At 41.9% G+C, this 23,280-nt stretch overlaps 1 protein-coding gene and 1 long non-coding RNA gene across 4 annotated transcripts in view; one reads left to right on the plus strand and one right to left on the minus strand.

Moving 5' to 3' along the window:
• The window catches only part of LOC110405215, a 287,475-nt gene extending 266,235 nt beyond the window's left edge, over nt 1–21,240 (minus strand). For 2 of the 3 annotated variants that reach the window (XR_002442729.1, XR_002442726.1), the window contains exon 1: nt 20,292–21,240. This is a non-coding gene — a long non-coding RNA (uncharacterized LOC110405215). Of the gene's footprint in view, nt 1–19,886; nt 19,998–20,291 lie in introns of all 3 variants that reach the window. The other variant, XR_002442728.1, reaches the window with a different exon arrangement.
• Nucleotides 21,335–23,280, plus strand: part of CLINT1 (clathrin interactor 1) — a 46,888-nt gene continuing 44,942 nt past the window's right edge. Inside the window, exon 1 of the mRNA XM_021410319.1 lies at nt 21,335–21,511. Within this exon, the coding sequence (XP_021265994.1) occupies nt 21,471–21,511 (41 nt within the window). The 5' untranslated portion in view covers nt 21,335–21,470. The remainder of the gene's footprint in view (nt 21,512–23,280) is intronic.

A 23,280-nucleotide genomic window follows, 5' to 3' on the forward strand; every position in this document is an offset into this window, starting at 1 on the left:
ATTACTTTCCTCTACAAATACTGCAGTAAGCAGCTGCAGTTCTTGCAAAAGATATTCGTCATCTTTTGTATGCTCTTGTAAGACAGAAGCAAGAAAAGATGTAGTGCTTAAAAGGCAGGTATACTCCTACAGAGGGACACCCCCTTCCCTGCAGCAGTCACTTCTCATGGGCTGCATTTAATGCCAGGAAGCACCCGCCATGACTTAACTTTTCACTTCCAAGAAAGAATCATGTTCCTCTGTGATTGGTTTTGATGCTTCTTCCATTAGTAAGTGTGAAAGAGCCTCTAGCAACCCTCTTTGTGTACTGGCAACCCTGGGGAGTCCGTGATGACTCTCAGCAGAAGGAAATGGATTGTCAGCTGCCAGAGCTGGAAGCAGAAGCGTCCCAGACAAGAGAAAGATTGGTTTTTAAACAAGAAAACAAATGCAAGTGTGTTTGCAAATGTAGGGAGTAATCAAAATAGGAAAGTCATAAGGTGAACAAGTGAGTCAGACATATTTCTCCGGCTGACAATCTTTGTCAAGGTAATAATAACAGGGTAATAATAGATATCAAACTCTTCTGTATATTCCCATTTCTATCTTGGCACAAGAAGAGTTTCCCATTGGCCTCCTTCCTGCACAAGCCTATTCAGCTCACTAAGACAGCAGAAAATTAACACTGTATAAGAAAAGAGTAATTAGCTTCTGCTAAGTTGATCTCTGAGCTACCAGCAAGTGTGGGTGAACACACAAGCAGATGCTGTGCAAGTCTCAGCACAGACCAGCTTGGGCTATTGTGAAACCTTGCCCCAAGAGATCCTTACTTTTCCAGCAAACCTTTTTCCAGTGGTAGGAGGGTAAGACCAGCCCTCTTGCATCACACAGGTTTAGACCAGTTCAAGAGGCCTGTGAACCACTCCCAATGTGTAGCTAACTGCTTTTCTGTGGTTTCCAGAGTCCATCATAACCATCAGTGTTACTTGGTTCAAGAGCTATACAAACACACAACCCAGCCGCACTGGGAGTGGGGCAGCACCTTGCACCCAAGCAGAGCTTCCAGCACAGCAAAGGCTTTATCTACAAACCAAACTGGTTATAAACAGAGAAATGAAGGAGGTTAACCCACATGTCAAGGAAGAGGAACAAAGCTGCTCATGCTTTCTCCAGATGATTAAAGTTGATTGCTTAACAGGAATACAACTTAGGTGGTTTATTTTTCAAAATAGTTGGCATTTGTCTCATTACGCAACAGGGTTTGAGACACAGACTTGTTGAAAGAGAGAGCCTTGCACCAAACTGCTCAGATGAAATCTTCAGCATCCCTCAGCACCGGCAATATTTATTGCAAAAAACATATTCCTTTAAACATATCTTCATTATTAATTTGTCATGAAAAAAAGGTTTTCTTCCCTCTCTGTACTTATTGTCTGAGCACTGAGGAAACAAGAATAACGATAATATCTCCATCATCATTCTGGTTAAAAATTTAAAAAAGAATAATTGTGGAGATTTATAAGCAACAAAAATAATCCTTTCAAATTCTCCAAAGTGAAGGTTTGCAAAAGATTTTTTTTTTCACAGAAATATTTGTATGAGATGATGCAATATACTGTACAGTAAGCCTTTCAGAAATTGGGATCAGGTTTGAATCTCACCTGTACCAGCTTAAATAAGGGATAATAACAAACCTGGACTGTTATGTAAGAAAAAACACCTGGCCATCACCCTTTCATGAAGTATGGAGATCTTGTCTAATACTAAAACAAAACAGTATTGTTGCTGATAATTAACCTTATTTGATATTATAATGAAATTGATCTTTTTTTCCAGATGATTATTTTATGTATCAATGAAGGATTATAGTCAGAGTGGGATCTTATTTATAGTTTCCAATAACTTATGCTAAAATGTAATATAGTACTTACAGATTTCAGCTGTAATAATATCTGTCTGAATACCAAGACAGTTACAAGGACCAACACTATTACAATGCATAGGAAATGAATCTGGAATGATGAGACACTTCAGATAAATAATCACATGGCATTTTAGAATTACCTTCATTTCTCTTTTTTCTATCATCTCAATTGTTTTGCCATCTCCACTGGGTAACAAGGACTACGGAAAAGCTGGCTTGTGGGATTACACAACCATCCCTTAGAAACCCACGTTTCTTGCACAAGACCCAAGTGCAAGACCTTTGTTATCCTCAAAGTTTTCAAGCTATGACCATAGTGATGATGATGGATAGATTAAATCAATATTTTTCTATCATTCCCAAGCAAAGTTTTCATGAGGTTATACTACAGCTAAGTACTACACCATGTGTCTGGCTCAGGGAAGAGTAAGCAATCATTTTTCTTCTATTTATCTCAGACTGTGATGCACATGTGAGATCAGACCACCCTATTGCTTTGATGGGCTCAGGCTCGCAGAGCCGACTGAAGAGCTTCAAATATCTGGAGCACACAGGCATTATACATCCGTTTGTAAAAAGATGCACTCTGAGCCTCATCTTCGCTCCTTAAGAGTAGCCTCACTGGTTGCTGGTAAAGCCAACCTCTGAAACTTTACAACTGTAAATATCATACAGGGTTGAAAATCATAATTATTGACATTCTTCATCAGTTACAGTAATTGAACAACAAACTCAGCAGGCCTCCCTTAAATGGTTTAATGGCTTATTATGTCTCCAGGCTACCAATCTATCTCTTTATCCCCATACTTCAGTCATTTTTATGTTTGCAGCTCACACATAATCACATATAATGCATTGTGCATCTTTTTTCTTGTTAGTGTCTTTCTTTAAACAAGTTACTGAGCCAACAGGAACATGCTGTAAATGAGATACGACATCACAGTGTGGCTATCCTAAAAACATATATTCAATAAGAATGTAAATCAGTTCAAGTACATCTCCTCTCACGTGGGAGAAGGTATGGGAATATGGTCAAGTATCACTGTAATTATCTTCTCAGTGGAAAACAATAACACTGTAAGGAAACAATAAAAAAGAGAAAGAAAGTGTCTAAAGTTAACTTTTCCTTAAAAATTGGGAATTTCTTATGCCTTTGGTCACACTCAGTGCACAACAACCTCACCTTCAAAGTGCAACAGTCTGGAGTGGATACACTGTGAATTACATACACATCGAGTATAGTGAACATGAAGTATCTTCATATTTCAGAAAACCTTGTAAGTCCTGAACAGCCCCACTGACCTCAGGACTGCCCACTGTGGAGGAACAAATACTTAGCTGGAAACCCTTGCTAATGTCCATTTCTCCATTAACAGGTCAGATTCTACCATCTACCAGTTGGCTGCTGTTATAAGGACAGAGTTTGTGCCCCAGAATTTAATGGGGGCCTCAAATGAATGCAGCAGAACACCAGCAGTATGACACAGACAGCAGAATACTTGCTGATACTGCTACAGAGTAATAAATTGGGCCTGATCCTACTTTCAGTTACACCACTGTAAATCCAAAGAGATCTCCACTCAGTTAAATGAAATTAATCCACATTTTATTAAAGTAAATGAGCTAACTGCTGACAAATTATCTACCAAGCTGCCACTCAGAAGATCAATTCTCCTTGATATTTAAATAAATGCCTAATAAGTATTCACCATCAGCACAAGTGGAAACTGAGGGCAGTGTAGCAGATGGTTAACAGTCTTCTACTTGCCATACAGAGGCAAGGAAGCTGCTGGTGGAGACCAAGCTGCAAGGAGACACCTCTGTTCATGTGGCCGTGCTCGCTATTTGCTGTATAATTTTAGAGACAGGCTTTCCCTTCCCACTGCCTCCATTTCCCCTTTCATATTGCCTAGGAAGACAGTCACTTATTTGGTGTAATAGGACTGGGAACTCAGTTTTGCCTCTGACCCTCCAAACTGTAATCTACTAAGAACCTAACAGTAAGATCCCACAATGGAGGTGAGAGAGGCCTTTATTCCCAAAAATCTCTCAGCAGTGACATGTGGATTTGAGCACATCATTTTCAGCAATTAATACCACAGACACACCAAGTCACTAAGCCAGTATAAACTGTCACTAAGCAGTAGCACTGCTACTGAAGGAAACGGCCCTTCCTTCCCCTCACCCCCAGCACACACTCCACTCCCTCTGCTACTCCCTGCCTTGTGCCAACATGAGTGGCCCCGCGGTGAACCAGATCAGGGAACTCATCCAGGTTAAAACTAACCTGGGGAAAGGGAAATTGTTTAGTTTCAACCTGGCAGAATTCCCTGGCCTGGTTCACTGCACAGCCATATGTATTCTGGTGCCAGCATGGGGAAAGGAGTGGCCCTGGGCCAGGAAGGAGGAGGCAGAGGAATGGGAATGGTGGGTCTCCTTCTGCAAGAGGTTGTTGCAGGGCTGCCTTATGCCAGCTTAAAGTGTTTGAAGAAATGTGGCACATATTTTAAATCTCTCTCTCTCTTCAAGGAATTTTTGTCTTCAGAGGATAAATTCTTCCCAGGATATCCCAGCCTGGGCCATCTGTGGAACACTGCTTCTCTCTCTCTCCCCCACCAGCCCAATATACTGGCACAGAATTAAAGCCCTGAGAAACATGAAAGTGACAGGCCTGGGGATTTTGTGACAAATGCAAAAATGCTTCTATTTGTCAAGCCATTAGCAAAGAGGCACAGCTGTTTTGAGAGCCTTGACCTCATGCCAAGTATGCTCAGGCCCGCTGAAGGTTGCACGCCTGAATCATACTCCGGCAACTTTCACGAAGAGCCATTCTGCGTATCTGCTGCAGGCACTCAGAACAGCACAGCTGACTCCAAGAAGTCCTGAGGATGATTACTGTGTTTAAGGTGAACCATAGGTGTTTGCTACAATGTAGCTTCAGCGCTTTTCTGAACAGCTGGACTCCAGCGCTGCAGCTGCATTTGCCCAAAACAAAGAAGGCCTGCCAGGCATGAGCCAGCTCCTGCGGGTCTAGGCAGGGCAGCTCTGTGCTGTGTGACTGCCACCTGCGGTGCTGGGAAGCCTAACGCAGGAGCTGGGGAATGGCTCTGGACAGCAGCAGCCTGGGCCGTGCCCAGGCTCAGTGGTGGCCCTGGAGCTGGAAGCAAAAGCTGTAGTCCCAAATTTGGAAGAAGACAAAACGAAGCATCGGCCTTCTCATCTCAGGACTGGAAACGGGGGAAGAGAAGAACAAGGAGCAACACTGAGGGTGGGAGAAGGAAGAAAAGAGGAGGAAGTAGTTGGTAAATCCAGAGGTGAGGAGCAAGTGACAACAGGTAGCCCTGTAGCACTGTTTCAGGATACTATATACACAGTGGTTTCTTTTGCTAAGCAACCTTTACCCCAGGAGAGCTAGATAAAATCCAAAGCAGACATCTAGGTCTGATAGTATAGGCTGAGTGTACCAGAGACGAAGGCAAGGCTGATATGAATCATTCAGGGTTACTGGCTTTGCACTCAGCTGATTGGTGCTCAGATCTCACAGTACAGAGCTCCAGACGCTGTTAACAGCTAAGCCCAAAGCATTTCATTTTAACTAATCGTCCAAAGTTCAGAACAGATCCCAAAGGCCTTGGTCAGCAAATCTGTCTAGAAATGTCATGTGATTTGGCCTCCACTGGATTCCCAGAAATCTGTGGGCTGGAAATGCCATGAAGATTAGACAAAAGTGAAATCTTTCTTTTAGTTTATCTAAACATATTTGTCTCTGCTCAGCAGAGCAAATACGTTTGCTTTCCATATTTGCCCATCAGTTAAAGCATTTTTGGTTACTGCTGCCAATTTTTAGCTGCTTTAAAGCCTTGACAATTCTTTCCTCTCTTCTGCATCATGGTATGTTTGCTGTGAGTACTAATTTTGCTGTGGCTAATCCCGTGCCACCCCAATTCTTTGAAAAGAAACTAGCACTTCATGTGTTTTGGAGAATGGCTCCAGTGCTGTAGCAATCCAAACAGAGCAACTCTCAAGAATGGAGCTGCCTGCTAAAAATAATCACTTCTAATTCTGGATGGTTTTCACTCTCTGACCTTTGGTTAGACTCTGCCACTTTCATTCATGATATGAGCTTCCCTTATCTCCAAGATTTGTACTTCCATAGTACTTCATGGTTGAGATGAGGGCTAAGCACTTTGCACAGCATGCATATACAGCGAGACACTTTCACCACTACTGCTCTAACCAGCCCTGGCAACACAGGCTGTTTCATGACTTAAGAAAGCAAAAAGTGTCCTCTTCTCATGCAGTTTTGCAAGTGTGAGACCCCACCTATATGACACTAACCTACCTACCCAGAGGATACCAGCTTTCCCTCTTTAGCCCTGCTGATGGAGCAGGCTCATACGAATCTGCTTTAGTTTGCTTTGTGCAAAATTGTCTGGATTAGCTCATCCCTCTGTGCATTCATCCATCTAGCCATCCATCCACCAGGTGCTGCTTGAATTCAGGACCACCTGTGGGATTTTTCATTGGCAGAATGGCTGGGGCAGTAACCTCTTGCATGGTAGATGATGATGGGAACAGCAGTATCTTCCACCAGCATGGCTGGGTCTGTCTGAAGCTGTGAAAACTTTGACTAGCTAAATCCAGCCAGATGGAAATAGGCTTTTAGGTTTTTTAGGGTTTTAGGCCTTGTCAAGTTTCATGTCTCAGCATTTCCTTTTCCAGAACAGAACTAACACTTTTCACAGGGCAATTTGAATAAAAAGCATTAACACTGTTGCATCATGCACTGTTGCATGATGAAGAAAAGGTGGGAGAAGGTGGAACAAGAAGATGCCCAAACAAAGATCAAAGACAAAGTAGAACTCTCAAGCAGCCTAAACAAGTAACATTATCAAACTCTCCCTCAGCTTCTCTACAGCTCCTTTAAGACCTCTGCATAAATGAACTACTCTTCACAGCTACAGGTAAGCAATATTGTAAAATAATGGTCATGTCAATTGAACACTACATTTCTTCCCCAAACACAGTAACTCATGTATTACCAGTTGTCTGTCAATGCACTGTGATATGCAGCTCAAACAGGAAAGCCAAGAAAGAGATATGTGCAAGAAATGTGTCTGCATTCACATACACTGACACAGATTCTGCTCTGGGACTGGAAGGACAAATGAGCACATTTTCAAGGACATTTTCCAAATAAAATAAAGAAAAAAAAACTCAATACAGAGAAAACACAGGGAAATAAAATTACCTGAGCAGGTTTTCCCAGCTGTCAGCTAACTTTTCCTCACTAATTAAAGGAGGGAGTGGATGAAAAGAAATGAAAAGAATCTATGAAATATCCCAAGTTTGATATTTACGAGGTATACTCAGATGGAGGGTTATAGACCCTTTGTGAGGCAGGGGATTTTGTTCTTTAGCAGGCCAATCAAAACAGGCAAAATCCAGGTAATATGAGAATTACTGTGCTCACTACATGGAAGAGAAGAGACGCAGAGAACCTAGTACCTACGCCTACCCAGTACTGTGAATATAGTTCAAGCAGTCTTGATGGAGTCACCAGAAAGATGTCCATTGTTATCAAGGGATGCTCAGTCAGACTAACAGTGGAAAAGAACGGAGACTGGAAGGAATATCAACCACCCCGAGTAAAACTCATCTGGAGCGCACTCAAGGACAGCTGAAATTCCAGAGCCTTTGTTAGAGTTTATTTGAAAATGTCTACTAAAAGAGCAGGAGACATTTTAGTGGGAACTGGCTTTTTCACGGTGGTATTCACCCATTATTTTGTCAAGGATTATTTCCTTTTATTTAGAAAATGAAAAGAGATCTAAGAAAAATGTTGTTGAAAAGAAAAAAATGTTACTGAAATATTTTCCACTGGGGAAAAAAAAAAAAAAAAAAGGAACTGTGCCATTTGCCGGCTAGCAGTCATTGCTGATCGCCCGCCTCACTTGAACTAACCCTCAATATCTCACCTGATGGAGACTGACCTCCCAGAGCTGCAGTGCAACTCGACCCCCCACCTGAGATCATAGGAATGATCCTCCCCCCCCCCCGTATCTTGGCATGATTTCACTGACACAGGCCTTTTCACTTGTAGAGGAACTCCGAACTGGATAAGTTGAGGTAGGAACCAAGTATGTCAGCAAAGCTGAGCTGAAGGGAATCTTGCAGTGTCTGTGTATTCTATGCCAGGAAGTAGCTAGTCTTAACACCCATCCAGTTTATTAGTATCAAATAGATCTAGAAAGACCAAAAAAAAAAAAAAAAAAAGGAAGCAGCTTGCTGTCATTCCCACAGAACAATTGGCTTCTGTATATCCATATCACATCTCAACCCTGTAATGGTGGATCCCCTATCTCACCTGCACCTAAATACCATTGCCTTCAGCAAGGGTGTTTCTTCCACACACGGGTCTGTATTGCTAGATTGCCTTTAGCTATGAAAACCTAACACTCAGCTGGGTCTGCAAAGCTCTTTTAACTAAAATTCATCCCATCATCCTCTCAGTTGCAGCTGGTGTGTTTCTCAAGAGCCAGACTGAGCTGATCCCATTCTCTGGAAAAGGACACATGAACGCTGTTGCTCAGCAATGGGAAGAAATTCCAGCTGTGGCATTATTTCAGCAGGCAGTTGTACTCTGCAGCAAAACTGAATTCAGATGGCTACAGCCACACCCTCTGTGGGCCCCTGGTGACAGGAGACAATCCACAGCACTGGCTGCACTGGGCACTTGCTCTCATGGGACATTCAGCTCCTTTGCTTGGAGGTGTGTAAGTGGGCATTGCAGTCACCTTCAGTGTGTACTCTTTTCTTTCTGATTCAAAAAAGCAGCTATACTGAACTTCAAGTAATACCAGGCTGTACAGTAGACTGGCTCTGTGTATGCATAGATGCTGAAATGATAAATAAGGGTTCTGGTCAGCAGATGCTGAAATCCTGCTGTGGGACATGCTCTCTGGCTTGGAAACAGAAAAACTCATACTTTCGAAGTACCAGGCTGGCATACAGTCATATACTAGCTTGTTACAAGAAATACAAACAGTGACATAGTAAAAAGCAGCATTTGCAAAATTACTGTTAAATGCCCCGAAGTGCCAGCTCACATTCCCACACAAGAACACTCTACATCTCCTCGCAGCCCTTGGATGTCTTCTCTATCCAGTCCATACACTCAGTGAGACGTAATAAAAAGTCCATAATAAAAGACCTGGGCCAGATTTTCGGTTAACTTATGTCACTGTATGTAATATCCTTTCCGTGTGTGGATATGGCATATTATCCCTCTGATTAAGGACTATGCTGTCTCAGAGCAATATTTTCACCCAGAAGTACACACAGCATTTTATTTTTATTATTATTATCCACATTTAAATAAACATAATGTTTATATCAGTAAACAACATTTAAAGCTCCGCTAAGTTCAAAAAGCACTGTAACTGCCTTCTTATGTTCATACACATTTATGGAAACCCTATAAATAATTAGTATCTTCTTGCAGCTTCAGACAATGTAGCAAGTTTCCCCAGCTATCTCCTACCCAAATTATTCATTCAGACCCTTTTGGATGTTGACAAGACTTTCACCATACAACTCTATGCATGTTAAAGCTAAGTGGATAAACAATTAGCAGCAGTTCAAGTTTGATTTAATGAAAACTACTTCTAGGGGCAAAAGGCTTTTCATAGCTTCTGAACAGTTGTATGCATAGATGAATTTTGGTTATTGTTTGAGCCTATGCCTGACAAGAAAAAGAGAAAGGAACAGACAGACAGAGTTTAGCTAAGCTCCGCACTGTAGCCCATGCCTCAGCTGCCTGAGCTAAAGAGAGGAACCCAAGAGCCTTTGTACTGCCCAAAGCTGTGGATTCTCTCCAATACCAGATGGGACTTAATTCATTTCATGGAGTGCTGAAAAGATTCCAACACTGTTCTTTGCAAGAAAACTGCAACCCTTTCAACTGGCTAGTCACAGCCTCTGGGCTCTTATGATTTTGTTTTCTTTATTACTTTGCTGTGAGTGAGCCAGATTTTCCTCCACCAAGTCACTTGCATTCTCTATATGACACACAATGAAGCCAAACTGACCAATTCACAAACACCCTGGGAGCTCTCCAGGCTAACTGCAGGTACGGGCAATGATGAAGACCGTTGCCACGGCTCAGTTACTCCTTCCTGACACGTCATAACCACAGCACCCATCTGGGCCTGGAATCAAGCAGTTTTTCCCAGTGAAGTTGCCTCTAAGTCTTCATACCAAGATCAGAGTTTTAGGAAATGAAACCAAGTATAATAATAATTCTATTCATTAAAGCTAAGGCTTGTAATGGTACTTAGCCATGAAAAGATGCAGCCAGTGGGATTTTCAAATTGCCTAAGTAGATTACACATCTAATTCCCATTGACAGCCAATGGGAATTAGGTCCCAAACTCCCTTAGGTACTTTTATAAATCCTATTAGGTGTCTGTCTGCATCCTTGTATGCTTAAATACCTTTGTAAACCTAGGCAATAATATGCTTCTGTTCTCCTTAGGCCATGCTTCAGGGTTCTGGTATGGCAATTCAGGTAACGGAATGAAGTCAGTTATTCTGGCTTGTTTTGTGGATCTCAAGACTTAGAGTAGGAAACTACTAATTCAGAAGTTAGAACAGCAGGTATGAGGAGGTGTGTTCAGAGGTTGCTCAGTAGTGCCAACTCATTCCTGCTGGAGCAACTTTTCTAATCAGCTGCCACCCCCTCAGTGCTGCTGGAACACATCAGAGAGCCAGAAAGCTCAAGCCTTGTGGCACTGAGTCAAAACACTCAAAAGTTCTTTCTCTTTATTTTATGCTGCCATAGACATAGATAGAGGAGATTATAATGAAAGTGCAGCTGATGTGAGTTTTGCTGTGGCCACAGCAGTTATATGTCCTTCTGGGTGAAGTGTGCATGAAATTTGTGCAGAGTTCTAATCAGACTAAGCTGATTCCCTAGAATAACCTTGCTGCAATTTTTAGAAGACCGCAGCCATGGTTTTTCTAAGTCTTGGAGAATGCATCCTTTACTGAAATGGCTTCATTACAATGCGAAAGTAAGCAGACCAAAGTGAAGGCAAACCTTCACCTCCACTGGAAGACAGCAGTGTAATAACAATATCAGTCGAACCCAATTAAAAGCTAGAGTAGTGCTGGTGACTATTTAGAAAATAATTAACTGAACTTTACATGACATTCAGATGTTTCTTGGCTCCAATAGCAGTCTGTTCCTCTGTTGAATTTTAGGGATTCTGCAAACAATGAAAAATATTTGCTTCATGGCAGGCTTGCACACTATGTTCTTGTCACGCTGAATCATTCTATCCATGAAGGCAAATGCTACAAAGTGTGTTAGATAGAGAAACAATGTTTCTGGACAGATTTAAGAGTGCTGTAGATTCATCATGAATATAAAGCAAATACAGAGTGTTTTCACGAGAAAGTTTTACAGGTCAAAGGTGGGATTCTCAGCTCCCCAAAGAGATTCTTCAAAGAATGTGGACTTTGTGTTTTGCTGAGATAATATTGCTGATACACTTAGTGTAAATGTTAAATGTTCTTTAGCTCTAATTACATCAAGAAGTGAAGAACAGTCTTGAGAACGGACTTCATCTTGCTAGGCCCTGAGGATCACCTCATTTTCCATTTGCACTGCTAGCTGTGGATTGAGATCAAAGCACCCACGTGATGTTTCAGAACAGTCAAGTTTCGGATACAGGAGTTAAATCCATTATCCTGCCCAGATCCACTCACGAGATATAAGTAAAATGGTGCTTAGCAGTTTTCTCCAGCTCTCTGTTCTCAAGCTGGGATAGTACGGACTTGGTTGTTGATGCCTGATCCTTGATGCCTGATAATTCTCATCTTGAGATTAGGCTCAAACTCATCAGGGTGACGGTATAAATGGCTGTGCCACATTTTCCCCTGAAAACTTGAATAAAGAGAAGCCAGTTGCTTGACAGTGCAGAGAATCCTCCAAGCCCAAATCACCAGCTTGCAAAGAGAAAGACAGAAAAAATCTTGGTTGAAACAGTGAAAGTGAAAAGGGAAGAAAAAAAAAAAAAAAGGAACAGCTTTGTCCCCGTGATATTTTTCCCTTTAGTGATGGGTGAAAGGGCAGATGTCTGCATGTGTACACCCAGCTATGTGTGGGTACAGTGTGTACACAGTGGTGGAACTGGATTTCCATGTATCTGAGGGAAAATGCATTCTGAGTTGTCATGAAAAATAGATATTCAATTTATTCTAGAAAAAGGCCTCTAAAAAGCACCTTGGCAGATCTATGAAAACAGACAGACACAACAGAGAACTAGCTGGCTGGTAAAAGCAGCAAAGGTTTCAAATTTGGCCATAGAAACTAAGTGGATTTATGAAACACTAGCACACAATACCCCTGTTCTTAAAAGCATCTACCAGTTACTACTGCCTGTGTTTAGCAAACAACAGTCACAGTGTTTCAGTTTCACAAAGATGTTTTTTGTTGCAAAAACAAATATATGTGCAGGTGCATTCTAAAACCAATTGTTTAGATGCCATTAGTGGGGCTGACTTTCGTTTATGGAACAGAAAATAAAAATGACCCCAAATAGATATTTCTCTAAGAAGGATTTACTTATTGTCATAACTGTGGTAGCGTTGAAATCAAGAGGATGGAAAACAAAAAGTACACTGATTGTGCAAAGGATAATACAATCTCAAGTGGAGAGAGAAGGCATCTAGAAAATACTGGCATGGAAAGATGCAGTCTGAGCAGCAGCTGCACACCAGACTCTTCCTCACTCAAAATGGAAGACTGTCTTAATGACTTGGAGTTTGCAAGCTCCTTACTTAATGGAGTTTTGACTGGGACTCCAAGAACTATACCATTTAACACAATCTTTTTAGCATTAAATAGCTCCTATTGCAAATATCATAATAATATCACCAAATACAACTGCATTCTTCATTTGTACCAAATACAAACTGCAACTGAACAACACAGGTCAGATGTTTCCTCAGAAAGGTTTAGGAAATTCTTTCAAATGGCTTTTGCCAGATGCGTCTTTGCTCCAGAACAGCTGAGTGGCTCAGCATTTCTAACCATCTAGTAGAGGAGCCAAGCAGGTTTGCAGGGAAGTACACGTCACTTATAGAAGGTACTCAATGGCAAAAAGCTAAATAGTTTTTGAAAGATCTGATTACTGAACGCTTCCCTTTTATTGGCCATGTGCTTTCTCCATGGTTGGATTCATTGGATGTGCAACAGTAATTGAGTTCCATCCCATGGGTGAAGTCCATTTGGCGACTTAAGTGCAGTCACTTGTCAGGATGGATTTTTCCACAAATGTACATTTTTCAAGTTTGCATGTCTTTTGTCAATACCTCAGCTCTCCAAGGGACAGCATGTCAACTTTCTACACTCTTACATTTGACTGGTACTGAAAATCCGTCTGCTATGGTTCTCTGAAGTCAGTTTGATGGGGAAGGCTTTTTGACAACCCCTGCTTCTCCAGAGCTCTTACCTCTGTTCTTGTTGTGTGTTTTTTTTTTTGTGGGTGTTTTTTCCCCTCTTACCAATAACCAGGTCTTTTACTCAAGCTAGCAGCATTCATGCTCTTTTTCTCTGTTTCTGTCTTCCAAACTGGCAAACAGTTCCCAAACTGATGAACCCTAGTGAAAAAGAACCTCAGAGCTGGAGGGCTTCTAATATTTTCTCTCTCAACTCAGCCTTCAGCCTTCATCCAAAAAAAAGGAATTAAGTTCATAACACAGGGGGAGCCCGTAAATAAAGCCACACCAATGGGAACATGAGAGGAATTGAAACTATTGCAAATGAAGAAAGCAGTAGAACTGGTGCAGAATTAGCCAGGCCACTGCATTATGGTCTTGTGCAACACACTTGTTTTACTGGGTGGTACTGCGTGCAAGGCAAGATTTTAGATCCATCTGGCAATTATTCCAAGAGGAGACAGGCAGTTGGAAATGAGTATCACTTTGTTCCCAAAGCTATCTTCAAGATCAGAGAATAAGTAGATGGTAGCTCTCACCTTCTTTTTCACGATCTAAGAAGCAAAGGACCCAGTCACAGTAAATTCAATATTGAATGAACTGTAAGAACCTCACTAAAGAACTTTGGAACAGGAAATGATTGATGCATTTAATTCACAGTCTTTCACCTGATGGCGGTCAGGACTAAATAGTCATGAGAAAGAAGCTGTAGTAAATGACTGTGGGATAAGGTTACCCAATGTTGCAAGAGAATGCCCACTTAAATCCCAGTGGATCAAGTCTGGTTCTTGTAAGCATTGTATGAAATATCTGCTGTTAATTTATAGCTTTCTTTCCATCTCACAATCCTCTCAACCTAGACAACAAAACTCATCACTTTCACATTTTCGATTGATTTTACTCTTTCAACTTACCTTTTAATTCATTAAAATCTCAGTAGCTTTTTTGTTGGTGATTGTGCTTGTGGTTTGCTTTTAAAAAAAAAAAAATAGTCAACAGCAGCTTTTAAAGGCTTAGTTCTGTAAAACAACATGAAACAAAACAACTACATTCCAAGCAGCAAACTGAAATGGAAAAGATGAATGATGAGGGAGGCTTGGGAGAAAAAGTTGTGAACACACCATTTCCTTCCCCTAACAGAAGTTACTTGGATAGGAACCTTTCATTACAGGGCTTATTTTCCTGGTGATGTATGTAAGTGCATGAAATAGAAATGCTGCATATAAACGAAAGAAGGTCATTAAACTGCTTTTTTTTTTTTTTTTTGAATGTAGAAAAATCAGCAGTGCTTTCCTTCATTCTTTAATTTGAACACCAACTCATGAAGTGTTGCCATGGCATTTTTAATTTCCAGCGAAATAAAAATGTGACTAATTTTTGGCCATTAGAACATTATTTTCACATCTCCCTCTTTTGTTTTTTTGTTGGTTTGCATCCATCAAAATGTGTATGCATGACCTCTAAGACAACAGGCTGCAGAGATTTAATCGAGCATGTTCTACTGGCCTATCAAACACCACCTGACCCGGACCATGGCTTGAAGATGATTTTGATTTGCCATTTCCTTTACTTGTCCAGGGGCTTTTTGGCAGTGTCAAGAGGGAAAAAAAGACAGTTTTGTCCCCTCATAATTCATATCTGATGGAAAACTATAGTAGGGCTTTGAAAAGACATGTAAGATATTTATCATATTGGTCACTACATACGAGTAGCCAGACCAAAGAGAAACAAGTCTTTTGGTGAGCAATGAAGGAAGTTTGTTTTGTGCCTTTTGTTGGATTTTTGTGAGTTTAAGAATGAACGAATTCACTTGGAAGCAAGAAAACTGGTCATGGTAGTTTCCAAGGGGATTCCTAGCTATCTAACTGAATTCCTAGTGCCTTTCCCAAAACAGGAGCATTTATATGGTATCTCTCTACACAGCTGTGCATTTTTACAAAACATACAACTTCATATCCTTAAGTCTGCCTCCCCTCTATCTAATTTGTTTGAGAATGGCTGTTGAGCTCCACAGTAACTGCAAAGGGACTGAGGGACACAAATACACAGGCAGCAAGATCTCATAAGCTTTGTATACTTATGAAATCAGGCAAACAAGACCTCTCTGGCTTGCGATCTGGCAGAAAGCTGAGTGCCTTGGACTATGGTCAAAGTGACAACATAACAAATGGGAACATTTACTGGCTGCAGCCATACCCAAGAATTCTGACCTCACTAGTCTGGCATGTGCTTCTGGTTCAGCCCTGTTCTGCTACCAGTTTTCTAACTCTGGCCACTGTCACAGGAATTTTGGAACTTGAAATGCAGAATGCTAACCAAGACAAACCTGTCAAGGGCTGACTGATACAAAAAGCAGACAGTAGCCTGTCCTTTTCTCCTCCTTCTGTATAGTTTAAATGCTAGAGTGAGCTGGATTGTTGTCAGTGGACAAAAAGAACGTACTGGAACAGCTGTATAACAGCAAACACCAGCAATAATCCAGGGTAAGATTCTTAGCACATACTGGAGCTAAAACAAAAGACTGAGGAATCTGGTGAAAAGATTCTGTTAAAAAAAAAAAAAGGGCATGTGTGAGTCCTATGATGGAAGAGAACTATATTCGGAGGTCTAGTTCTCAAAAACAAACTCTTAAACTGCCATTGGAAAGTAATTAGCCACACAGATAATTAAAGAAGGTTTTTAGGGGCATGACAGAAATATCTGTAATATCAGGAAGGACATCAGTCAGAGCATTATTTCCCCATATTCCCAACAGGGGGAACATATTTTCACTTTTCAAGAAAAGTGTCAGATAATGCCATGCCATCATCAGGAAGGAAAGCTCAGAATATCTGCTATCAGCCATAAGTTATCAATCTCCATACCCCACATTTTCCTCCTAACTTGGATCCAAGCCAATTGCTAATCTTAGAGAAAATGAGAAACCAAAAAAACCCCAAGTCACTCTATTCAAAAGTGGAACTAGTGAGACTGCTTCTCCGGGGACAATTATCTCTCAATTTATTGGTTTGATAATTAAATTGTAATATTTTGGCATCAGGAATTTACCTCTTTCTGGACATCAGATTATCCACAACAAAGAGCAACGTCACAAATGCCATAGACACAGGAGAAACAAGAATTCACTGCTTATCAGACAATGGAGAACACGGAGAGGAGAACCTTGACCTTAAATGCTTTCTATTAAGGGTTAGCTCAGCTTGCATTTCTTCTTGAGGAGCAGGAGTGATAAGGTCTCCCCTATTCTGCCATTCGTCTTCAAGAAACTTGTAAGAATGTCACATAAATGTGTAATTCTCTTTGAGAACCAATCATCACTGCCTCATCCAAGTGAAAGGCTCAACTGTTTCAAAAGATTGTGAGGAAACAGTGAAATCCATGTACCCACAGTATGGCATCAACCTTTGTTTCTTCAGGCTAGAAAATTAGGCAGTTCTAGGGCTGAACTAAGACTGACACGAACATTCAATACAGCCTCCTGCAGGGACTTTCTGCAAAGAAATACCAGTGTTATCTTGGCAGAACAAGCTGCCAGCGTGGCAGTTTTCTTCCTGGCTTCTGAGACAAGTTCCTACATCTACCTTGCACTCCCAGCCTTCCACTAGCATAACAAGAGCAGCTGTAGTCGTGTTGCAAAGCTTAAAATAGGGTCATTTTCACTTCTTAGAAAACTCTGAAGAAGTTTGCTACCTAAAACACTACATCCCATTATAGTGAATCAGATCCTGGACATGGAAGTGCTGTTAGTAAATGTATGTGCCACACCAGAGTAAGAAGAAAGAGGACAATTTTAGAAGGGATACAGCTGGAATAGCATATATAATTACCACATTCTCCTTTTTACTCTCCCCACACATTCCAGAGGGGGGAATCATCGTCAAAATCCCGTTTCCACCTGCACCCTGAGACTCTTCATTTCACGTGAGTGTGATATGTGCTCAGGTACTGAGTGGTGGAAGCTTCACAGGCAATTTTACAGCCATGGAAGTGACTGGAAGATTTTGCCATTTTTTTACCAGAGGTGGAAACACTCTGTAACAGATCACCTAAGGACCTCTTTGTAACATGGTGTGTCTGTGTGCATGGGATGTGTTACAGAAAGACAGAAATCTGGATTCGGAGAAGCTGCAATTGTTCAGAGAAGCCTGGTACGCTAACCAGCCTACAAACAGAGAATGTTATTTCAGTGTTGCTTCTGCCCCACTGACTAATTCTTAAAACAAGCATACTTTATGAAATTGAGAATTCAGATGTGTAAGTGGGTAAAAAGTGGATCATTATGAAATCATGAAAATAAATACTGCTTTAAATGAAAACTTTGTCTCTGCCACTGTCTCCCTTCCTTGCCCCAACTTGTTTTTTTTTTGACATTCCTTCTTTTTTTCCCCTCATTTTAACAGTAAATTGATCACTGACTTGGGCATATTTCTGCTGTGCATTAATACGGTTGAAATTAACTATAGTATTGCTCTCCAGGCATTTGGAACATGCAAGACTTTTTGTGCACCAAATGGCCCATATTAACTTTTGGAATAGCCAGGTGCAAACCTCTATTGCAGTGTTCAAATTATTTCAGTTTCTGTAACTGCTTCCCCTGTAATTGATGGCTTAAATTATAATAAAGTACATTTCCTCCACATGATATATGTTACAAGTACTACCAGTTATACTGAATATTGCATTGCTTTGAAACTGCATTACCCTCTATCTATACCGATCAGATCTTTCTTTTAAAGGAACTACTTATGCACCAGAAAGTGTCTGCACATCATTCAGAAATTATACATATGCTCATGCACTTTGTCAGTAGCTGACAGAATGGGGATGGCAAAATTACTGTCAGTCATGTTGTATTCAATCTTACATAAAGACCTGCTTTTTACTATACCCTAAAATTGACAATAAATGCCAGTTGTCTCTCCTTGCCCCATTACTGCATCCAGACATAGCTAGTAATGCTTAAAAGATCTGCACCTTCATCTTAACTGCTTTTAAATTCTAGCTCCATTCTCTCTTTCTTCTGCATGTACTGCTATTCTCCTATCTGCATCTAAAATACTTTTTTTTCCTGAAGTGTACGATTAGAGCATGTTGTAATTTTTTTCTCATGGAAACGAAGATTTGTAAAACACAAACACACAAATATACCATATCCTGATGGTTTACTGACTCATAACTGTTTCGGTCCAAATGTCAGTCCTGACGGGAAGCAAGGGGAGAAGGGGTGGTATGATTCCAGGGCATGTGAACTTTCAGGTGTGGCTAGAGTCTAGACCTGATAGCTGCCTCTTGCAGCCCATAATAAGTTAGCAGGTCTGTTACTTAGAACTCTGCAAGCTCCTTATATCTGCTCAAGGAAACCACTGTGCTGAAAATAACATCAATTTCATTGCACCACTGCAGAACCTGAGAACTTGCAGTTCATCAGAAATACATTTAGAAATTTGGTTTTGATCCAATATGGAATGAAGCCAAATTTAAAAGTAATAAAATTTCTAGAAAATCAGAAATGTTGTACTTTTGCAAGCTCCAGTTGTAATACTTTATTTCTTCTTTAAACGGAGATTATAAATGTCTTTTCATGATCCTGGAGAAAATATCCTCACTTTATTTATAGAAACAATAAAGGGGAGATAACAAAGAACAAGAGTCCTCCCCGAGCTTGTTTTTCCTGGTGTTACAATATGAAATTAAGGATGTCACTCCTCCCAGTCTGTGATAGAAGAGACTGTAGCAGTGGGAACAGCAAAACTGATGCTCAGTTCACTTAGACAACAACTACAGACAGATGGTAGACATACTGCAGATAACAGTATCAGCTCAGTTTTCAGCAGTGTTCAAAAAAGCAGAACTGTTATAAGGTGAACCAACAAAAGAAAAACATAAAATAAAACTAGGCTGTTCAGCATCTTCAATACTATACACAGTGCTGATTCCTCTCCTTCCATTTCAGAAAAGATTGAGCAGAATTGAAAAGCTATGGCACAACTTCTGAACGAGGAAAAAATATGTATACTGCAAAGTCTTAGGCATAGTGAAGAAAACAGTGTGGTAAGAAATCCAAAGATCTCTAAATTCAAAACTGGCAAGGAAAGGAGTAACAGGAAATTATTATACACTATTTCCCATGACATTTGTACTAATAATACTTTAAAGCAGACAATTTAAAACACCCGAAAAGAATGTTTTTTCAGCACAACACACAATAGTTCAACACAGAATCCATCACCACAATGTACTGTGTAAGCTAACCTAAAAGGATTCAAAAAGCAACCAGTTAAATTTGTAAAAGCAAAGTCCTTCCAGGACTCCTGAATAAAAGCTGTAAGATCAGTATTCCAGAACCAAGCCACCAAACCACAGAAAACTGAAAACGGGAAAGATAGATCTAGGGTAGGGGTAGGGATAGATCCGTCTGGGACTAATCCATCCACATTCACCAGTTCTTGCATTATTCACATAAACATATAGTACTTACTGTTAGCGAGAGGATGCTACATTTGGTAATCCATTCAAGATGTTCTTATATTCAATTAGATTTCCCGGAGCTTTTACTGAGATGTTCAGAAGACAGAAGGTGTGAAAGTACCTATGTAAAAAGAGGTGGTGGGATGTCAGAAAATGGGCAGTTGATCAGCTGTTTAGCTTTCCTGATCAGTCCAAAGAGCTACCAACTATCAAAAGAGGTTACTGTTACTTGGCCTGTAAGCTGCAACCCACCTTTCTCATGCCTTTTGTGGTGACCTTAACCAGTTAAACTAAAAGACAAATGTTTATGATTATATGTTGCTTTTAGATAAAGTTTACAAATAAATATTGTAGTTAGGCAAAACACACAAAGAAGAAATAGATATCAAAAATCAAAAATAAATTATGGACTAACCGTGATACCCAGGCACTCTGCTTTGTCCTGTGACTTGCCAACAGAAGTAGCCAACAGATTTCCACTTCTTTTAAGAAGAAAATCCTCCTTCATGTCTGTTCATTCAAAACTCACAATGAAAACAAGTTGATAGAGTACAAAAGTGAATGCATGTAAAGAAGTAATCTCAGAATCCTGATTATAATGTCACTTAACTGACTTCACTCCTTTAATTCCATCCAAGGAGCTGCAATGTCTGTTTACTGCCCTGCATAGACAGTATTTGAAGATGGTCTTCAATGCTTGGTGAAAACTCTATCCCAGGTGAAATCAGGACACTAAATTAAATCAGTTAATATTCCTGAGGAAGCTTTAATGTACATGATTCTTCCCACGTGCACATGCCTCACACTTCTGTTTGCTTTCCTGCGTTGTTCCTCTTCTGGAAATCCTCACGTAGGCCTCGGGGAGGAATCCAGCAAGTCCTTCCGAAATTCAGGGAAGGGGTTACCAGTAAAGAAACAGTTGTGAAGACAGAATGCTACTTTGTAATGAGCTCCTTATGTCCAGTCAGGCATGACCCTTATGCCTGTGCTTTGTGGTTTAACAGCAATTTGTACAGATCTTTCCCTCCCTTGTGCCTCACTTGGCGGCAAGGTGAGCGCTCACCACAGGTTTGGTGCTGCGGCGGTATGAGGGCAGGGCAGGGCTGGGCTGCGGCTGCTCCCCAAGCCGAAGAGGGCACAAAGCCCCGGTTCCACCACAGTGTGTGACAGTATTTACTGGGGCCTCGGGGACAGGCAAGGCGAGGGGAGGCGACGTGAGGTAACGTCGAGGTGAGGCGACACGGCCAAGCTCCCGTGGGAAGAGCCGCGCACTACAACTCCCGGCAGCCCTTGCGCGCAGAGGCCCGGCTCCGCGCCCAGGCGGAGCCCGGCTCCCAGCAGGCTTCGCGCGGCCGCCCGGCCTGCCCAGCCCGCCCCGCCGACAGACAGACTACATCTCCCAGCAGGCAGTGCGGCTCGGGACCTCCATTTCCGGGAGCGGTGCCGCGTCCCTCGGTTGGCAGAGGCGGCGGCTGCCCGGAACGGGCCTGGCTCGGCGGCGCGGCGGCGGCTGCCCGGAGCGCGGCGTGCGGAGCCTCCTGGGGCCGGCGGCAGAGGGCGGCGAGACCGAGGAGGTCTCCGGACGATCGGCGCCATGCTTAACATGTGGAAAGTGCGGGAGCTGGTGGACAAGGCGTGAGTACGGCGGGGGCTGGGCGGGGGGGGCGGGAGGTCGGGACGGCTCGGTCGCGTCCCCTCAGTGGGGCTCGCTCTCCCCCCCGCCTCCCCTCGCAACATGGCCGCTGCCCCTCCCCCTGCTGAGGTGGCTGCCTCACACCCACTCCGTGCCCGGTCGACCCCTGCCCTCGCTGCCCTCCCTCCCCGCTCTCGGTGCGGGCCCAGTGCCGCCTGCCCGCCTCCTGGCAGGGCCTGGTCTCTCTGCTGGGCAGCGGCGGCTTCCAGGTAGCCCGTGGCCTTCCCATTATGGCTGGCTGCCTTCCCGGCCCTGCTGGGCTCCTCGGGGCCTTTCAGGCTCTCAGCGAGCTGTGTTTCCCCTCTTGGTGCCCTCCTTATCTGTTGAGGTCTCGGAGCTGCGTTCCTCTTTCGACCAGTGAGCCCTCAGTGTGTGCTGCCCTGGGCACGGGGAAGGATCAGACATGTCACTGCAGGAGGAGGAAGGGGTGTGAGGAACCACCTGTATGGCAGGAAACCACCAGACTGCTTCCAAAGCCGCCACGTTCACTAAATCCTTTTCCTCCTTCCTAAGGACCGGGCCCTGCTGCAATTGCCGTTGACTCACCAGCAGCCCTGGGCCTTTAGGAGGTGGAGTGTGGTAGAGGAGCGAAATGCGCTATCCCAGTGCTTACATTTTTAAGTAATTCAGATATTTGCAAGTTTACTTCCTGGTGGTTACCATGCTCATGGTGTTGCTGTGACGTTATCGCTGTGTTTTGCTATCGCTGTTTAAATTTTGCCATGAGGCAGAAAACATTTCTGTAGTAGGGAGAACGTAATGAATTTCACATTTTGCCTCCTTAAATAATACGTCTTCAGGGGACAACTCGGAGTGCTTTTTCATGAATTGTTAACTTCTTATAGGAGTAATTTGCTGGAGTTCTGTAGATGATTACATATCGGATGAGACTGTGTGTTCTAATTGTTGTGTCTGGGCTCACAAGTCAAACAGCAGATCTTTCAAAATCAGGATTCCATTTTGAACTTTAAAAAACGTCTAAACAGTTCTTAACTGTCTTACATTATGTAGAGTAACCCATAGAGGCCCATCTTGAGTTCTAGGACCAAAAATTATGCTTCTAGGGAATGTCGAGTTTTGTGTATGTACTTCAATTTGTCTAGTAGTAATTATCTGTATTGCATTGTAACCATCACTATATTAAAAATGCTTACTTTTAAGAGTATGTTGTAAGTTATTGAGCCTAACAGTGCATCACAGTCTTTATTGGAAAATGCACTGGATTTCCAAACTAAGTGCAAGAAGTGACTATTTCAAATAATCAAAATGTTTTTTGAGTAAACTTCAATTTCAGGGAATAACATTGTCCAAGTAAACCAGATTGTGTATTTAAAAAGAGGGAGAGGGTGTGAAGCGCGGTGCCTGGAGAGTGAATGGTATTTTGAGACATCAAAATCAATAGTCTCATTGTGTGTTGTACAGATTTGTCATAATGTCTTCTGTCTTAAGGCCACAACTTACAAAATTCTCTGCAAAGGAGGCTAAGGGGTATTATCTGCCTCATAAATAACTGCTGATCCTGTGTCAGGACTGTACAGGACTTGAATTAGAATATCTCTTTCTTTAAAAACAGTATGATTTATTGGGTTTTGGAAAACATACAGATAGACTGAAATGTTGCTACTTCAAATTTTAATCTCTTTGTGGGTCGTGTTACCTTTACATATTGGTTATCATCTTAGTATTTCAATTTGCTTATCTGTCCTTTAGC

This window comes from Numida meleagris, chromosome 12 (assembly GCF_002078875.1).
Source record: "Numida meleagris isolate 19003 breed g44 Domestic line chromosome 12, NumMel1.0, whole genome shotgun sequence".
NCBI lineage: Eukaryota > Metazoa > Chordata > Aves > Galliformes > Numididae > Numida > Numida meleagris.